The sequence below is a fragment of the Uranotaenia lowii genome, chromosome 3 (assembly GCF_029784155.1).
Source record: "Uranotaenia lowii strain MFRU-FL chromosome 3, ASM2978415v1, whole genome shotgun sequence".
Taxonomy (NCBI): Eukaryota; Metazoa; Arthropoda; class Insecta; order Diptera; family Culicidae; genus Uranotaenia; species Uranotaenia lowii.
The window spans coordinates 205393037-205413716 of record NC_073693.1 but is presented as its reverse complement, the minus strand read 5'-3'; the positions used below and the strand labels follow the sequence as shown (position 1 = coordinate 205413716).

At 37.6% G+C, this 20680-nt stretch overlaps 2 protein-coding genes across 5 annotated transcripts in view; one reads left to right on the top strand and one right to left on the bottom strand.

The window, feature by feature from the left end:
- The window catches only part of LOC129756095 (neurobeachin-like protein 1), a 260283-nt gene that overhangs the window by 147582 nt on the left and 92021 nt on the right, over nucleotides 1-20680 (bottom strand). For all 4 annotated transcript variants that reach the window (XM_055752849.1, XM_055752851.1, XM_055752850.1 and 1 more), the window contains 2 exons: nucleotides 16500-16649; nucleotides 16151-16308 (listed from right to left, as the gene is read on the bottom strand). In XM_055752849.1, the coding sequence (XP_055608824.1) occupies nucleotides 16151-16308; nucleotides 16500-16649 (308 nt within the window). The remainder of the gene's footprint in view (nucleotides 1-16150; nucleotides 16309-16499; nucleotides 16650-20680) is intronic.
- LOC129756097 (larval cuticle protein A2B-like) lies at nucleotides 5313-6284 on the top strand. The gene is made up of 3 exons (XM_055752855.1): nucleotides 5313-5360; nucleotides 5438-5608; nucleotides 5674-6284. Exons 1-3 carry the CDS (start codon nucleotides 5349-5351, stop codon nucleotides 5959-5961), a joined length of 471 nt encoding a protein of 156 aa, XP_055608830.1. The 5' UTR covers nucleotides 5313-5348; the 3' UTR covers nucleotides 5962-6284.

Genomic DNA, 20680 nt, shown 5'->3' with positions numbered 1-20680 from the left:
CGATCGAGGACGGTGCGTCGTTGTCCAAGATCCAGAGTGCAAGTTCGGTGACCGCGTGGAAATTATTACAGTGTTGGCCGAAATCCATCAGACGAACCGTTTTGGGAGGGTCGCCAATTGCCCCCCCATAAATCGGATTCCGGTCAAGTGGCCCAGAAAGACGACCTTGTCAAGCGGTCCGAACCCTAAGAATACCATCACGCCATCCAGCAAAATCCAGACTGCGCACCGTCCTGCAGATCCAAGCGGCACGCCGTCCGTAACCATACGGCCAGCCGTATAGCCAAACTGAGCGGCACGCCGTCCGTTACCATACGGCCAGCCGTCTAGACAAACAGAGCGACACGCCGTCCGTCACCATACGGCAAGCCGCCTTGTCAAACCGAGCGGCACGCTGTCTAGCCGAACCAGATAGCACGCCGTCCAGCCAGATCTAACAACCACGTGGTCCCGGTATCCGAGCGACTCTCTTCGTCCAGCCGAACCAAGCGGCCAATCGTCCAGCCGAACCCGGCGATACGTCGTCAAGCCGAACCAGGCGGCGCGCCGTTTGGTCCTACTATCCGGAAACGCCGACAAACCGAACCGGGGAGCTCCCTATCCAGCGGAACCGAGCAGCACGCCGTCCAGCCGAACCAGGCGGCCCGCTGCTTCACTCCATCCGGGGACGCCATCTATCCAAGCCATCCGGATACACTGTCCAGACAAGCCGGGGGGTCCACCCACCAACCAAGGTAACAAACACCTTTCTTTTTTTATTAAGTGGCCTCCGGCTTTGGCTGTCGACCAAGCCCAGACCCAGCAACCTAACCTCAAACCCATGAAGCCCATCATGTGGCTAACTCAACTTGCCCGGGGGATCATCTGCAGCAGATCGGCCGCACCGTAATCCCTTTTCCTTTTATGTTTTTTGTTTGTTTAAAAAAAACTTAAATAAAATAATGTAAAATCTAAAATATACAAATTTACTTCTTTCGAGCCGATATACCTCGGAAGGGTTCTGGGGGGGAATTTTCTGGGGCGCAGTCCCTCTTCCTAGTGACCTTTTGTTGAGCCATCCCTTTGCAGCGCCGACCCTGAGTGTTCGAGCCGCCTGAGCTAGTCGATCGTTACAATATGGAAGACCCCCCTCAACAGGGGGCGTCTCCAAATTGGATTTCATTTGAACTAAAAGTTCTCATAATAAGCTTTCTTAATAAATATCAGCTTCTTTGACATCATGGCGGCAGAGCCTTAAGAAGGTTTTTAAAATGTGCAACCATTGGAAAAAATCGGACAACATAAGGCACGACATAAAATTTACCTGTGCAACTTTTGGGCACAGACAAGCTGTTTTAAATGATTTTTTAGACTTTTATGTCACTTTTTTCGAACACTTGAACTTTTGGATCTTGTTGACTAATCCTGTATTCGGTTAAAATGACTTTGATACAGCCTAAAATCCAAAATCATGTGCTTAGCTGTGCAACGATTGGCAAATCACCCTACTATAATACTTTCCGTGCGCGGCGATAGAAACATTCTAAAATCAAGTGTACCAATGGCCGGGCACAACAAAATTTCTATTTCTCCGCGACAGAACCGTCAAACTGTTCACTTTCCTTCACAAATGTTTGATTATAAAGCTACAAATAACTTACGTTCGAAAATTTTTGCCGATTTGCTCGAATTCAACACAAAAAAAAAACAGAATAACAAGAAAGGTACGCTTAGCTTGCTCGCTAAGGACAACAGAAAAAATGGCATCCGGTAAAAACGATGTTTGTTTTTATTTTTCCTTGACCTCAAGAAGCAAAATAAATTTATTTCTAGTTTGGCAATTGAAAGATACCCTTAGTGGCCTTAGTGTAGGTATCAGAAAATGTAAAACATAGAAATTTTCGTTGTTGATTTTCGGAAAAAAATAATGGTTATAGTTTAAAGTGTGCGGCCATTGGGTCTGGCATGGTATTTCCGTTGTGAGATTTGTGAACAAAATTGCACATATTTCTGCGAATAAACTATTTAACTTTTTAAAATAGGGTTTGTGGGCCATGTTTTCTGATAATCACCAAAAAATTACTTGAAATGTGTCGGATATCACATCGTTTTGAAAGTTGGATGTGTCTGTCGGGGCAAACAATGATGAAATTAAAACTCGTTTTTATACCAATTTTGATGAACATCCTTTGAAATTTCAGAAGTGTTCGTAGCTGTTATATAAACAATACGCAACCTCCGCCGGATACAATTTCAGTTCATTCGAGCCACCCGTCTTAATTGATAAGACTGCAATGAATACTTCTGTGGGGTAGCGGCATTAGAATACTGCCCCAATGAATACACCTCAATATAAACATGTGAAAATATCTTAAAAAACAGTTAATCAGCGTTAGAAAATCATGACAAACAGAAACATCTCCCAACTCAACTCATTCGCGTTAGTGCTTCCGCGAGTAAAGGTTATAAATTTTCAAAATCTATACATAAGCTATCGTATCGGGAAAAGATTAAAACGATTAAAAACCGTATTTAGAAAAATACTTTTCTTTTGTTTTCAATTCAATTTAAGTACCAATTTCATCTCTTGAATTTAAAAAAAAAAATGGAATTTTATTCATTTGGCAAATGCATTCCTGAAACTAGAGTATTTGCAATGACTGATTTAGCTAATATCGTTTAAGCCGTATAAATTTAGTTATCTATAAAGATTATAAAAAATCTTTTTAGATCTTTACTCATGATTCAGTTGAGTATTCATTGAGTTACTTGGACAATTTCAGATGAGCTGTAAGAGTTGGTTCCTTCTTAGCTGTTGAAGTGCAACATTTGGTTGTGTTAATATTGTACGGTACAGCTTGATAAAAAAAATAGCAGTGCCAATCATTTCCGGTCCTCTTTTTATTTTTTACTAGCTGACCCGGTGTGCTTTGCTACACCTTTCAAAATCGAATGATATATTCAGAATTCACTCAAATTTTTATTGTTTTGTTGACATTATTTTAAATCAAATTATAACATAATGCATAAGCAACCGCATAAGTTGGATCAGCTCTCCAGTTATACTGAAAATTGTAAGGGAGACCTGCTCTCCCCCTTTTCGAAGGAGTGACGGATACGAAATATTCATAGAAGCATTTCTCGTACCCAAATATCATTCCATGCTAAATTTGGTTCCATTTGTTGTTGTAGTTCTTGTGCTATGCAATAAAAATTGTATGAAATTTCCCTCCCTCTTTCCTTTCTCCCCGCTGGAAAAATGAAGGGATCTCAAACAATCATTATAATATGTCACGTTCCCAAATATCCACCCATGCCAAATTTAGTTCCATTTGCTTGATTAGTTTTTGAGTTATGTAAAAAATTAAAAAGAGGGCCCCTCCCCCCTTTATATTTCCCTACTGGAAAGAGGGAGGGGTCTTAAATAATCATAGAAACATTTTTCGTATCCAAATACCTTCCCATGCCAAATTTGGTTCCATTTGCTTTATTAGTTTTTGAGTTATGTAAAAAAAATATGAAAGAGCCCCCCCTCCATTTTAACTGTAAAGAGGGAGGGGTCTCAAATAATCATTGACATATTTTTCGTATCAAAATACCTTCCCATGCCAAATTTGGTTCCAATATCTTGAATAATTTTCGAGTTATATGAAAAATTGTAAGGCGGCCCCCCTCCCCCCTCCCTATCACCCGACTGAGAGGAGGGAGGGGTACCTAATATTCATTGAAAGATTACCCGTTCCCACATACCACCTCATGCCAAATTTGATACTATTTGCTTGATTGGTTCTCGAGTTATGCAAAAAATGGTCATTTATTTGGGAGGCCCCCCTTCCTGTTAGGGGAAAGGGTACCAAACCACAATTGGAACCTTCCCCGGCCTCCAATACCTCCACCTGCCAAGTTTCACGTAAATCGGTTTAGTAGTTTCCGAGTCTATAGGGAACAGACAGACAGACAGAAATTAATTTTTATATATATAGATTTTTTTTTAAAGACATACACCGTCTTAGCCGATTTAGGCTCACAGACTGAATAAACGTGGACAACTTAAGATTAACATTTAACACCCAGTACCAAGAAGGGAATCGAACCCATGCCTCAGGCGGTCCATGCGATTACCGTGTCACAACGCTATCCACTCGGCCACCGAGACGTAACACACCCTTGATGGTACACTCAGACTAGCTAAAACAAACATGTTTACAATAATATGATTTAAACCGTGTAATTTAGATGTGTAATTAAGATTTTATACATGAAAACTCAGTTTTTAAATTAAAATTAGTAAAGTACAGAAAAGTGAGTTTAAATGCTCTAAAAAACTCAGAATTCTTAATTTGATTTTCACTGTTTACTAAACTTACTTGATAATAAATGCAATGAGAAAATTAAAGTAGATTTTGGTTACACAGAACTTGTAGAATATAGAACATAAAATAATTAAATTAGGTAATTTTTAAGAGTTTAAAAAAACCACCCCATTCGGAGTAATAACCATCAGCCAAGGAAATCGAATTATAAACACCTTGTAGTTATAATTCACTTAACGTAAACGTTGGCGCGATCAATTTGTGCCAGCGCAGCCTGTCAAACGTTATCATTAAAGGGTCTGGGTAGGTTCTGCCGAAAATTTGCAGATAATTACATCACCCACTTACCTTACGGTCAGGTACATAGGTAAAAAGGTAACTTGGGCACGCTGCTATCAGGTTTAGATTGCTGCCTTGAGACGGCCAAAAGATAATCTTAATTTTGCGGTTGCCGTTTTTTTAAAGTTCTTTACCATCTGTCTCGAGAGAATTCTGACTGGTGGCGTAGGGCAACCACACCTAATGTACTACACAGATTCGATAGTTCAATACGTGTGGGTTCCGAAAAAAAAAAATCGAGAGGTACCTAGCTAGTGGAAAAGGTCGCCAATGGGTTGTTCCGAAGCCCAGCACGCTTGAATGTAATGCACGAACGCACAGCTGAGCTTTGGCGCAGATTTTCAGATGTATTTCGTCGTAGGAAGGTAATTTGGGGTGTGGGGTTGGGTCGGATCTGAAAAATTGAACGTTACTCGTAATCTACCGGAGCAATAAGTACTTGTCGCGAGATTGAACTTGCAACCCCGACGCACGGGATGCGATGCAAGTGCACCTAACTAATATGTGAATGCGTATGTGTATGTATACACGCATTATTTAGCGGCATGGCGGTAAAAAAGAAACAAAAACTGCTAAATTGAGGAGAAAAAGTGCTCTGATATTGGACCATGTGAGCAGACTTTTCAAAAATATTACTACTATAAAAAGGACCGAACGTTACTGATCAAACCATAATCACCATACGGTTGTCAAACAGTTCACACAGAACACAAAAAAATGGCATTCAAAGTGAGTTGAAACAGTTTATAAGAAAAAACGCGATCAGGTGCCTTTTTTTCTAAATAACTCTAATCGATTTCAATCAGTTCGCAGTCTTCGCCGCCATCGTGGCCGTCGCTAATGCCGTCGCCATCGGATACCCAGCTGCCTATCCAGGAGCTTACGGAGCCGTTGCCAAGGTCGCTGCTCCAGTCGTTGCCAAGGCCGTTGATGATTATGACCCCAACCCACAGTACAGCTACAGCTACCACATTGCCGTAAGTTTATAGCCCAGAGTGTTTAAAGTGCAACAGCTTCAAGCAATCTAATCCAACAAATTCAGGATGCCCTGACCGGAGACAACAAGGAACAGCAGGAATCCCGCTCCGGAGATGTTGTGACCGGATCTTACTCCCTGGTTGAACCCGATGGCACCCGTCGTGTTGTCGAATACACTGCCGATCCCGTCAACGGATTCAACGCCGTCGTCCACCGTGAGCCACTCGCCGTCAAGGCCGTCGCCCCAGTTGCCAAGATTGCCGCCCCTCTGGCTTACCCAGCCGTCGCTAAGGTTGCCGGCCCTCTGGGATACCCAGCTGCCCATGTTGGATACCCATCCGTCATCGGTTAAATCTCCTCCCCTTACGACAATAACTGCCCATCGTGACTGACCACCCGCAATCGTCGAAGGATTTTGCAAAGGAAACAAACAAAAAATGTACACATTGTACGATAAACAATTAGAATCATCCATCTGTATATAAAAGCATTATCGCTCAAAGAAGTAAACGTACCATATGAAAGCCAACGAAAAAAAATGCAAAACTATAAGCATACAAAGAGCTGTGCATTGTAAAAATGCGCAACACTGTTATGTTTGACTGTGTGTGACTTAAGTGTTATTCTAGTGTTATTAGCTCAAATAAATGGCGAATAAGCGTTCGCAACAATGAAGAGGAAACAATAATTTGTTTTTAATTACGCTAATAAACAACCTTCCCAAAATTTTGGAAAACTGCAGCAATTACACCCATCCACAAATCCGGTAATATACATCTCGTTGAAAATTACCGTGGTATTTTTATACTAAATTGCCTTGCAAAGGTTTTAAGGTTGTTAATTTTCAAAAAATGGAAAAATAAGATTGACAAATTTATTTATTTATTCCGCCAAACAGTGTAGGCTACATATATATAATAACTTAAACCTAGAGATTACAATGTTCAAATAAGCTTAATAATAATAATTTTTCTTTACATTTACAAAGTCAGGTTCTTCGGTGCCTGTTACCGTAAAAACCTTTTTTCAGCTGCTGTTTTGACATAGTTAAGTCTATATTCTCATAATGTTTATTATAACTATACATTAAACAATTAACAGGACTATATTTTCCATAATCAGTTCGAGTAGAGGTTATAATGAAAAGATTTCTTGTTCTTAAATGACGGCAAGGACAATAAAAGTTTAATTGATTTAGTAGATAAGCAGACTGAACGCGCTGATTAATTATGTCGTTTACAAAACAGATTGCAGCAAACTCTCTTCTTACACTTAATGTTTCCATGTTTATAAGCAGGCAACGTGATTCATAGCTAGGTAATTGGTTCTGAGACCATCCTAAATTTCGTAAAGCGAATAGAACAAATTGTTTCTGGACTGATTCCAAACGGTTTTTATGTAAAATTTGAAAAGGCGACCACACAACGCTACAATACTCAAGAATAGATCTAACATAAGCTGTGTACAATGTTTTTATTGTGTATGGGTCTTTAAAATTATAACTGAAACGTTTTATAAATGCTAACATACCGTTTGATTTCTGGATTATTGAGTTATAGTGATCTACAAAGGTAAGTTTTGAGTCCAATATAACTCCAAGGTCTCTAATCTTGTTGACTCTCTCGACAGGATCATCTCCCAATTTGACAATTTCATATGACTGACATTTTCTTCTGGTAAATACAATATTTGAACATTTTGCCACGTTAAGTTTGAGCAGACTTTTAATGCACCATTTGTTAAATACATTAACTTCGTTTTGAAAGATTCTAAAGTCTTCTTCGCTATTCACTTTCATATAAAGTTTCATATCATCAGCATAAATTAGCACATTTGACTGCTTGAGAAGACAAGTTATATCATTTACGTATAAAATAAATAATAAGGGGCCGAGATGGGAGCCTTGAGGCACACCAGAAGTAACGGAGATACTTTTTGAAAGTGAACCATTAAATCTAACAACTTGTGAGCGGTTCGTTAAATAGGACCTTATCCATTTCAGTAGGTGTGAACTGAAACCCTGTTTATTTAATTTAAAAATTAACATGGGGATGTCAATTCTGTCAAAAGCTTTACTGAAGTCCGTGTATAAAGCCTGTACAGAATTACCGCGATCCATACAGCTAATATTATAGGTAACAAACTCGAGTAAATTAGTGGCTGTAGATCTTCCTTTAACAAATCCATGTTGCTTTTCAGTAATGAGTGTTTTAATTTGGTTATATATTTTTGCATTCACTATAGCTTCGAAAAGTTTTGGTATGCACGATAAAATGGCTATGCCCCTGTAATTGTTTATGTCAGATTTTTTTCCTGACTTGAATATGGGTACAAGAAATGATTCTTTCCATACTTGAGGAAAAACACCTGATTTCAATGAAGAGTTAAATAGAAGAAACAATGGCATACTCAGTTCATTTACTAGATTTTTTAAAAGAAGTGGAGGAATTCCATCAGGCCCGGGCCCTTTAGTGCTGTCTAAGGAAGAAATGGTTTTACATATTTCTTCAAAGGAAATTGATTCTACTACAGTAAGTACCGTTGAATCAGAGAGATAACTAAAAAACGAGGTATCACGATCTTGCTCGGAAAAACTAGTGTAAACATTTTGGAAAAAGTCGGCGAATAGATTACAAATTTCGTCGGAATTTTGACCTTCTATGCTGCCAAAGTGCATGCGAGATGGAAAACTATTATTTTTTAATTTTGTATTGACATATCTAAAAAAGTTTCTTGGGTTCGATTTTATGTTTTGCTCAATTCAAAGTTTCCAAGTTTTTCCCAACTTGGATCGTAAAATGGCTTGAATCGTATCTCCAAGGCAGAACTGCATTCGTTCGACAGGGTCACTTCAAACCCAGAAACTTCACTGTTCCTTCTGGAGTTCCTTAAGGGAGTCATTTGGGTCCACTACTGTTCAACTTGTTTATGAACGACCTTTGTAATATAATTGATTCTGAATTAGTGTTATACGCTAACGATCTAAAAATGTATCGCTCAATATGACAATATTCAGACTGTTTGTCACTGCAGCAGGAGCTTTATAAACTTAAGTTCTGGTGCCAAATGAATGCGATGGAAGTTAATCGAAAAAAATGTAAACTTATAATGTTCACTAGAAGCAAAATTGAGATCGAGCACCTTTACACAGCTGATAACACGGTACTTAATTGAAGTTGATTCCATTCGTGATTTGGGTGTGATTATGGATAAATCTAAATGTAGATCTGAATTTTAAGGAACATTTTGCTGTAACCATCGCACTATGGGACAGCCCCATACAATGAGGCGGCAAAAAGTATAATTTTACTATTTATGAACTTTTTTTAAGATGAAATGAGTTGTTTACATTCGAAACCCAATATAAACTATTTTTGGCTTTGGGTTTACATGTGTGCTCAGAAAGGACAATAAAATTGGAACATTAACTCGTAAAAATGCATAGTGTAGTTTTGAAACAATAATTGTTTAAACAAACTTATTTCGGAAACGCGTGCATATTTTTAAGTTCTGTGTTCACAGATAATATGTGAGAGATTAAAGGAAAATCACTCAGGGTATTTTCGTTCAAGATTATTCAGTTTTGTATGAAGACTTAAAGAGTACATGCAAAAAAATGCAGTATTAAAATTTTATAATTTTTGGGAAATAAGTAGTATTTAAAAAATCTCAGTTATTTCTACAAATATCAAAATTCTATCATAGCTTTTGGTCACAATCAATTACAATCATCTTCCTGCACGTTATGAACAATGTTTGCTTAATGATGTTTAGCATAAAACATACTATTTTTCCAAAATGGTTGAAAATTACCCATTTTTTGTTTTTATTATAACTTTGAAGGATGCAAATATATGCAACCATTTTTTCTTGCATTTGAATTATTAGACTCTTAGCTATGTTTAAAAGTCAAAACAAGTTTTGGGAAACGTAAGGCTTTTTTCTTAGAGACCAAAATGTTTATAACTTTTGAGTTAATCATAGAATAACTCATTTTTTACACTTTTTTGTTAACCGTGTAAAAATGAATAATATCTCGAAAAGAAGCTTAGAAAATAAGCTTTTTAACGATGTGTTGGGAACTGGTGTAGCATTTCATTTAAAAGAGAAAAAATGATTTGAATATTATTGGATCAAAAGTATATTTTTCAAAATTTTCTAAGTCTGATGTCTGTGAAACGATACGTGCTTATGATAATGATCTGAAAAATTGAGGATATCTTAGTTAAATATAAAGCTACAAACTGGTATATGACAAATATCATTACGATGAAGTTAATTTTTGACTTTTTGCCGCCTCAAACCCCATAGTGCATCGTGAAGGCTAAAACAGTACTGGGATTTCAAGTAAAGGGTGTACCGGGTAGAATTTCATGAAAATTTGGGTGGATTTAGTTCATAGTGCATTGTTTACATCCTGCAAGTTTTAAAGTCCTGTGAACAAAAATCGCGGAAATGGAGTCGAAAGAACAGCTTGTGCGTGATAAAATCATGCGCATTTATCACGAGAACAAGGATTTGTCGCATTGTTTCATCGCTAAAACGTTGGAAATAGCGAATTCCACGGTGTCGCGAGTGATTAAGCGGTTCGAGGAACGATTGACCATCGATCGGAAGCCCAGAAGTGAAGGAAAAAGTATTCCGTATAACACCAAAAATCACAACCGCGTAGTTGAGGCCTTCAACCGAACCCCGAACGCCTCCGTTCGGGATGTGGCTAAGAAGCTGCACATAAAGAGTGATACGGTCAAAATTTGGTCAATATCAACTTGACGTATTTCTTTCAATTTTGCATTTAAAAAAACCTGAACACCCCTCATTTTAAACGTGTGTGTGTTGCTCCTATTTTGATTTTTGAGTTGTAAATTGCCGTCCAAGGAAGAAGAGCAGCGTATCAAAATTTTGCTCGCGCATCGCGAAAATCCGAGTTAATCGCACGAAAAGCTGGCAAAATCGCTAAATGTTGCCAAATCAACCGTTACAAATGTAATTAAAGTGTTTGGGGAACGTTTGTCGACAGCCAGGAAGTTTAGATCGGGGGGAAATCGGAAACCGGAAGCCGCTGAGACTACAAAGAGAGTTGCCGGTAGTTTCAAGCGAAACCCTAACCTCTCTCTCCGAGATGTCGCAAATAAGCTGGGTGTATCGTCTACAACCGTGCATCGAGCCAAAAAACGAGTCGGACTATCGACTTACAAGAAGGTAGTGACTCCAAATCGCGATGATAAACAAAATACGACGGCCAAATTGCGATCCCGGAGGCTGTACACGACGATGCTGACTAAGTTTGACCGCGTGGTAATGGACGACGAAACCTACGTCAAAGCCGACTACAAGCAGCTTCCGGGACAGGAGTTTTATACGGCAAAAGGAAGGGGAAAGGTAGCAGATATTTTCAAGCACATAAAACTGTCAAAGTTCACGAAGAAATATCTGGTTTGGCAAGCCATCTGTACCTGTGGCTTGAAAAGCAGCATTTTCATAGCTTCCGGGACTGTCAACCAAGAAATTTACGTGAAAGAGTGTTTGAATAAACGTCTGCTGCCTCTCCTGAAGAAACACGGTTGTTCCGAACTGTTTTGGTCGTATTTGGCATCTTGCCATTAGGGTAAAATGGCCATGGCTACGCCGCCAACAACGTGCAGGTGGTTTCCAAGGACAAGAACCCTCCCAACACGCCAGAGCTCCGCCCAATTGAAAAATACTGGGCTATTGTCAAGCGGAACCTAATGAAGACCAAAAAAACTGTTAAGGACGAACAGCTGTTCAAGGCAAACTGGCTTTTTGCGGCGAAGAAGGTGGACAAGGTGGCTGTACAAAATCTGATAGCAGGGGTTTAGCGTAAGGCCCGGCCAATTCGGATTTGGAAAAGCGGAAGCCTAACTGAATATTTCTCCTGAATTTTATACTAATTAAACTTGAAAAAGAAATTTAATTTGATTTTTTAAATAAACGATTTCACCGATTTATACGCGTTTTCCCTTGACCAAATTTTGACCGTATCACCCTTTACTTAAAACGCAGCTTATTTTACAAAAACCTATCGAACAACTCCAGGATCATAATGCCTCCAGGTTTTCTTCTTGGTCTTCAAGAAAACTCCATTTCCATCCTCTTATAGAAAAGCCACCTCTGGTAGCTTATGATAACTGCCAAAATAACGATAAGTTGCTCCGTACTCCTCATGGGTAGAATTTCCATTTTACCGAAATTTAACATTTCAGCACACAAAGATCCACTCCCAATAAGACTGACATGATACATGTTCTAGGGTGGCCACATCATTTTCATTTTGAAATTCACGGTTTTTTCTCGGTTTTCAGGTTCAAGGGTTTTCAGACTTTTATTGTCCATTTTCGTCAGAATGTAGAAAAATTTTCAACATATTTTATTGATTTGTTTTTTTTTTTCATAACACTAAAATCATTAAACATTGAGGCGAACCAGCCAAAGGCTAAGGGCCTTATTCTGCGAGGCGAATGAAGTGACTCGGAGTCACATTAGTCGTAGTCACGTGACTATAGTCGTGGTATTCCGAGAGGCGACTCACTCCAGGTGACTAGTTCATTACTCCGGAGGCGAATAGTTCATTTTGACGTTCCAGAGGCAATGAACCAGCTTCATCGGGTTCACCAAGCGAACTGTGAAACATGTCAGTAACATTCAAAGAAGGTGGTGTGATATTCAATTTCTTGGATGACGTCACATTCATGAAGAATTTTTAAAATAATGCATGTGTTTTTTTATAACCAAACCAAATCTTGGACTCAAATGAATTGAACGATTCGAATGTGCTGTAAATCCCTAAGCGGAATTCAAATTGTTTTGATAAAAAAAAAGTTCAAAACAAAATTCCTCATTTTGAAAAGACATGATAAAAAAAAGATTCAAAATAATGCGAAAACTAGAAGTTTTAATGAAACAATTTAGTTTGGGAAAGTTTTTTTTAAGCTCTCAGATTATCAGTTTATGATGATTAATAGTACTTAAAACATGTGTTCGTTTTTATTTTTATTTATTTTCTTCAAGACGCCGAATGAGCGAATGATAAATGTACAAGTTGTGGTTAGTTATTAACCTCAGAATGATCCTTAATTCAATGACTAAGATATGTTTATCATAAGCTTTGAAGCTAATTCATTCTATTACTAAAGTCTAAGTGCACGGCAGGGAAACGACATGTTGAAAAATGTAAACTGAACAAGTTTTTCTAAGATTTTTGTTGGGTTTAAATAACATGGTCAAATTTTTACCTAAAACATGTTTAAATTTGTTTTTTTGATCATAGTAATACCGCGTAATACAAATACCATCATATGAAAGTACCATGCTGTTTTATGGATGCTGTTCGATAAACAATTCCTGCAACAAATACATATGTTTCTTGAAAAGAAAATCGGTTTATTTGGTTGTTATTTTAAAAAACTCAATAATTCGATTTAGAAGAAATGATCATATAAATAAGTATGTAAATAACAGAATTGATTAAAAGTGGCTATTTTTTTCTAAACTACTAATACATATGCGAACACAAAAATTTGCTACCTGAAAATCTAGTTATTTTCATGGATTGACATTTCGTTGAAGTTCATCCGAAATGAATTTTTCCCAACGTACGTACATACTCAGGTGATGCAAATCAATTCTTTTTCTTTTAAAATTTTGAGTGTACACACATTTTGATTTGTTTGCTAAGTATTTTATTTTGTGTTTGCATATATCTAAAGCACTCTAATCAACATACGCAAGCAATTTTCTGTCTGTTTAGGTACCAACTAAATCTACAAAAAAATTATGCTGCACCTTTCTTCATATTTCAATGGTTTTTGCCGTTGTATTCATTCGTTGGCTACACGACGCGTTCATCTTGCAGCTTGCGTATGAATTCAGTGGCAAAAATTTGTGTGAAAAAAAGTACGGCTGCGAAAGAGGTAATTTTTATTGAATTTAATTCCAATTTATAATATTAACATGGTAATTTTTATTTCAGAACACGTTTCTTCCTCTGCTGCTGCACCTGGGTCTTAACGACAAAAACGACCACCACCCACAAAAATGTAGGAAGCGAAGCTAAGTGCAACAGCAGAATTAGGAGATGGCGGCAGCGAACCATTACTCTGGATCAAAACTATGGCCACGGTGCAGAACCCCAATCGATTGGCCCTTTCGACGACCAAGATGCCATAAAGTGCCTTGTGAATTTTTGAGTTTTGTGATTGGTCAATAAAGTGTGAAAAAAAAATTCCTAAAATCTTAATCCGAAATTCCTTTCCTTTCTGATATTTGATGAGCAATTGTTCAGCGTTTCAAGGTCAAAATTTAAAAAAGGATGTGTAATTCAGGTCTCAAAATTTATATTCAACTCAAATCGAATATCAAGAACTTTTTTTAATTTGCTTTTAAAGACACAAACTTTCATTATAATGAACCGGATTTTTAAGAAAAAAAACTTTTGTAATGTTTTTTGAAGCATTTTTCATCTTGAAACGATTTATATTAAATTTCTATCGTGAATTATTATTAAAATTTTGTCATTTTCAGAAAATCTTGTTTTTTCCTACCGAGTCACCTGCTAAATAGGTTACGACTCCAAAAGTCACTTGCCACCGACTTGAGTCACGCCATTCGCTTCTGAGAATACGGTGAGAGTTCATGGATGTTCATTCAAGTCACCTAAAGTGATTCAGAGTCACGGCATTCGCCTGCTAGAATAAGGTGACTCTAAAAAATCGAGTCACTTCACGTCACTCGCCTCGCAGAATAAGCCCCTAAAAGTCTCTCTAATAAAGATATAAAAAATCGTCACAATTTCCTAAAATGATAAATAAAACATCATGCACAAAATCGTTATGGGGTTTTAAATCACAACTTGAAAAAATAGATCTGGACTCCGTGATTGTTTTTTTTTCTGAACAGTGCGTTTGATAGTTGATGGTTTTCTTTTCAACTCAGCAATGTCAAATTTATTATTAATGTACAAAAAACAGTTGAGTTGAGTTTTAAAGAATTGCAATATGGCATAAGATGGCTGATATATGGACGATCAAAATTGTCATGTTTTTGAAGGAGTGATCCCAAACTTTTGGCCGGCTGTGTATAAACATTATATAACATGATTTTAAAGTCTGAATTCAAAGTGAGTATAGAATTCTTTAGAATCGTTGATTGGGTTAAATGTTTATTTTAAACGTGAAAAGCTATTTTAAACTGTATCTGTTCGAAAAACCGGAGTTGTTGAAAACCGTTAAGGATGTATACAAAAGTTATGGTCAATATGTATCAACAGTGTAGAGTTCAGAAAACATTAAAATGCTCACTAGAGTGCCCTAAATTTGTATGGGGAATTTAAAACCTGTGAAATATTATGCGCTGTAGGCTAAAATTGATCCAAGGCCTAACACAAAGTTCCATACCAAATTTGGGCCAGATCGGACCACGGGAGATGGCCTCAACAAGCCTGAAGTTTGTATGGAATTTTGGACATTCATTTTGGGGAGAACTTGAAATAACAGTTTTTTAACAATAACTTTGGACCTCTTCAGAATTTTTTTTCGAACACGGCTTTTCTTAAAATATTTCATCCGTGATACATCGTATTTCAATTACAGTTAAGATAAAAAAAAATTTATAAAGCTTCAAAAATAGGCTTACATTTTTTAAGGAAGATATTCATCATTGTTAATGAGGCGTCAAAATGTTTTGTGCTCTCCGATCGGAACACTTAGTTTATAATGCATACGATTTCGTCAAATAATGACCGATTTCAACCATTTTTGTTGAATTGGATTGCAAAACTTTTATGTTTTTCAAATATTTGGTTGTGAATAATTTTAATATTATGGTTCGGAGAGAAGTCCAGGCAAAACTGTAGTGGAAAGTTAGATTAACCACTTGATCTCTATTCTCGTTTTCATCAAAATTAATCCCATTTTTTGCTGAAGAATTTTTGATAAAGAATTAAAAGATATTCATGTTATTGAAACATCGCTCTCAGAAGTGGTCGACGTGGATATTGTGGATTATGAATATGTAATTTGGATACTTACCTTTGATGTCAAAAGACAGCCTTTAGCACTTATGAGTTCACACTTACCGAAACTAAACTGTCAAACTAATAAACTGACACTTCCGAAAAATCTAAATAACATCATCTACGTAAGACCGTGTTTGCTTTGACGTGTGTTTGTGTCCCTTTCGCTAAGATAGTTGGTTTATATTTAGAAATCTAAACTTTTCGGATAACGCTATTTTTGATATTATATTGATTTTCTCTTTTTTAGTTTTCATCGCCAAACTATAAAAAACAGCAATGTTTAACATCTATTTCAAAGTAAACCAACGATTAAAACCATTTGTTCACGATTTTTTCGGAGCAATATATACTTTTCTCTTCTGAAATTATGAAAACTTTACACCCTGTGATATACATAATTAATTGAAATGATACCTAATTGGCAAAATTTGTCCCCCAGAAAGACTGATTCAAAATGAGATAAATCAGCTGGCAGTTAATTTGTAAAACAACTAGGTAGGGTACTTACGGGCTGGCCCATGCTCCCTTGGGGCCGTACAGAAACCGCTTCCAGATGTGCCACCTCCTCTCGATGTGGGTATCTTTGGCCTTCCGCTGTGTTTGATGCAGATTTACGCGAGCCAGTTCCTCCGATTGGCGAATGCGACATGGGATCAGTATTCGCTCCTGGGAGAGGCATCGCCAAACAAACCCGAAACCAAACGAAAGAAGATAAAAGTTGATCCACGTTAGTTTTTCCCCTCTAATGCATAGATCGAGTCGAAGCAATCACCATCATCATCAACGAGAGCACGACGCGACGATAGCAGTGCACAGAGATTGCGGTAGGTCAGTGGCATCTGATATCTTCGACTTACCTGGAACTTCCGACGACTTTCCATCTGCAGCTTGGCGCGCCGTTGAGACGAAAATTTGCACGATTCGTAACATTCGGCCCAGAAGGTGTTCAGTGGCTCCCACAGGGTATTGGAAAGATCTTTCTGGTACGAGGTGTACAGCGGCTTGATCTGGAAATGCAAGATGGATGTAAAACGTCAGAAGAGCCAGGTGAAATGCAGCGTCAGACAAAAACAAGATTTCCGAACGCGGAAATGCCCGCATTGAATGTGCAATTGCAATTATAGTCCCATAAGATGAATTAGTTTTACCCATAACCTTTCTGAAGATCAGGAGCTACGTAATCATGTATTAAAGATGTTAACTTAATAGAAGGTGAGGCGAATGTTTGTATCGTAGGTATAATTAGGCTGTGAATTTATATTTTTCCTAAAACATGTATAAATGAAGAAATTTATTTCTGAGATACTTTTTTGTGTCTTGTAGGACTAGTCAATGCAAAATTTCGTAATATAGCACCCGAAATATGTTCAATCAATGTTGAACATGCTTAATTTGTAGGTTTTGACTTTTTCAGTTTCTATCACAGGAGACGAGACAGACAACATGCGTTTTAGACTGATGTGACAGTCGGACAGTTTGGAGCAAAAACTTCATCGAAAAAAAAACAACTATCTATAGGTACTGATGAATCTCATTATCATTTTTCACTTTATGCCTACTGACCTATGAAGAGGAATTTGTGTCCAAGAGCACTTGTAGACTTTGTTCCATTTCCTAAATATTTGAGTTGATCTGGCAAGTAGAGTGATTTACCTTAAAAGAGATTTGCTAAAAGAAGAAAAAAAGAAACTTTCTACTCAACAAAGTTTCACTACAATTTTATACATCTGAAAGCGAAGCGGTACTTCTCGAGCATGATACATAATGTGAAAAACATCAAACTAGCTGAGTTCGCCCGGCTTTGATAGGGTTGGCATAAAATACAAGTCGAAAAATATCGATTGACTTTTGGAAATTATGGAAGTTTTTAATTAGAGATGTACCGAGTTTTCGGCGCCAAATACCGCCCAAAAACCGCTAAGCCGAATATTTGGCTCACCGAATAGTTGAGCTAAGTATTCGGCCGAATAGGCCGAATATTTATTTTTAAAATAGAAAAAATAACAGACTTGTAATTTTTTTCAAATTATTTTGGATAATTTATAAATATTTCTTTGCATCTTGTATGATTTATAATAATGCCTAGATTACGCTCAGATTTGCCCTTTTACAGCATTTTTAAAAATCGTCCACAACTGCAAAAAAGTACACTCAGCCGAAAAGGAAACGTTAAATTCACCTGGATTTTCACGTAAATAGGCGCTCATTACGTGAATTTTTGATCGATTTAAGTGAAAGCCCAGTGATCCGCCAAATATAGACGGGTTTGGTGATTTCTATGTGATATTCACGTATCTCTGAATGGATTTTTTACGTAGAATCTATGTAAAAGAATTCAGTATTCAACATGGCGTAGATACAACAGTTCGGGCTGGAAGATAGCGAGGCATTCTGCGATGATGGAAAAGCTGATTTTTCGTGAGTAGTATGAATTTGGTAGTGTCTCGTTGTTGTTTACATTTTTTGCTATTTTTACAGGATCTGGAATTGGGGACGCCCAGCAACCGCGGCTTATCAATTGCCATTTCATCGGTAGTGTCTTGATAAAATTACTGAAATGTTAATGTGCAGTTGAAGTGGTAAACTACAGTTACCATGGAAGTGAAAAATATGTGCATTGTGTTTTGAATTTCATTCGACATAATAAAACTCCTCTGCGAAATTAAAATATGTTTTCATTCAAGATGCGAAATAATACACCCGCTACGTTCATATCAATATGAATTCTACGTGAATTACATGTAGCAGAACGAATTCCTTTTCCACGTATACGCTTCTAGTGACATTCATCCACAACTCACATGAAAATTACGTGAATTCTGTTTCCTGCGCGAGCTCTGTTTGCTGCCTGAAATTCACGTAGATTCCACATGATTTTAAGGGTGGCAAAATCTATGTACATTTTCACGTAGCGATAATGTGAAAAGTTTTTTCGGTGTATGGTATGCCTAAGGTAAAAATCATCGTTGTTTTAACAACTATTTTGAAGATATCTTGCCCAAATTCGACGTGCAGCTAATTTCAAATCAAACTAGCAGATCCCGTACGAACTTCGTTTCGCAAGCAATTATAAAAATGTGATAAAATAAGATGATGTTTTTCAAACAAAGTAAAATATTCTCTACACCATGCATGGAGAAAAAATCGAATCGGAGTTCGATCAATTTGCCATCGGTGGTGAATTTGTTCAGATCTACTGCCAATCAAAGCAATCGGGAATCGAAAAAATTCACACACCAAAATGAACGCTAACGATTGCAATCCCAAACGAATGAACTTTGACAAGCGAACCGAAGCACGACACATTCGCCGCAGTAAACAGGATCGCTTTTTATTTTCACCACGGACGTTCGAACTGATTCGCAAATGATTGTCAAACACAATCACCAAACGATAGCAATCGCGATTGTATTGGCGAATATTTCGCAAAGGAATTTTCCGGTAAAGGATTAAGCAATCGGGTGTTTATTTTTCGGCTAAATTTGTGTGTTACGGCTCCCACGCTCTCCAACGTTGTGTTTTTTATGATGTGTCCTCAACTTTGCCATTTCCGTTTCAGGAAAGTAATAAGTTGGATCTGGCAGGAGTTCGAAGCAGCTAGATACATATTTTGGGTACAAAACAAATATCATCGGTAGCCATGAGGCCAAACACCGGATTTTACAAACATGTTTAAAAAAAATTTAAGTTGAATAAAATTTACAATGATGAAATCATTCGTGCTGCAAATCGAAATAAATTCCCGAACTTTCCGAAACCAGTTCGAATACGCCTGAAGTTATTCCTATGTATCAAAATAAACCCTTGCCTAATACAAGGCGTTTACAAACTCGTGTAGTACACCTATTAACTCTATGTGTGTAATATTCTAATTCTTATGTATCGCATAATAATCAATGCTGACATGTGTTTTTTATATGTGAGTCACATCACAAAAATCTATATAGGCCCACACATAGCGCTGATGTGTGGATTTTGAGCAGTGTAAGTGCTGAAAGTACTTATTCGAACACAATTTAGAATAACATCATAACAAAACACAACGTTGACGAGTGCGGGAGCCGTAAAGCACAAATTGAGCCGAAAAATAAACACCCTGCTTAATCCTTTACCGGAAACATTCGCCAATGCAATCGCGATTGCAATCGTTTGGTGATTGTATTATTCAATCACTTGCGAATCAATTCACCCAACAAACGTCGTGGTGAAAATAAAAACGAGCCAATTTGCTGTGGTGAATGTGTCGTGTTCGGTTCGTTCACCCGAAGCTTGTCAATGTTCATTCGTTCGGGATTTCCAATCTGACCAATAAGTGTTCGACTGATCACATTCGCATCGCCGATGCTACCATCGTAAAAGAAGCGGCAATTGAAAATCATTAGCGTTCATGCTGGTGAATGATTTTTTCCATCCTTGCTCTACACTGAACAAAAAGTACCTTTTCATTAACAGTATTCTTATTGAAAAGTGGGTAAAAATGGTTCATAGGAATGACACCGTTGCATAATTATCCGAAATTGAATACCCAGAATTCTCAATAAATAACTTTGCACAAACTCATCGTTCCTATGCATGAACTTTTAACTTGAAATTCCACAATACGGATCAATTCGTCTCACCTGAAAAAAACCCGAGTATTAATTTTTTTCATCCATATAATCGCCCGTATGTTTAAACAACTTGTGGACGACCCCTTTTGCAGACCCTTTACACCAACATTGCCGATCCCTGCCCCTTTTGCTGACCCCTGCCCCGAAATAGGATAATTTGAATCAATTGTTTGTCCTTAAATCTCCCGTGTGTTAATTTTCATCTCAATCCGGTGTATACTAACGTAAATATTACAAAAAACAGTAAACAGGTAATTTGGACGACCCCTTTGGCCGACTCCTTTTACCAAATTTGATACCTGAAATCGGATGCCCGACTTTTAAAACCTACGTGCGTGAATTTTCATTGCAACCCAATGTACAATAACGTCAGTATCGCAAAAAAAGGGAACAGGTGATATGCACGACCCCTTTCTCCGATCCCTTAC

Coding starts and splice junctions, on each gene's coding strand:
- LOC129756097 (XM_055752855.1), top strand. Junction 5,609..5,673: donor GCTACAGCTACCACATTGCC/GTAAGTTTATAG, acceptor CAACAAATTCAG/GATGCCCTGACCGGAGACAA.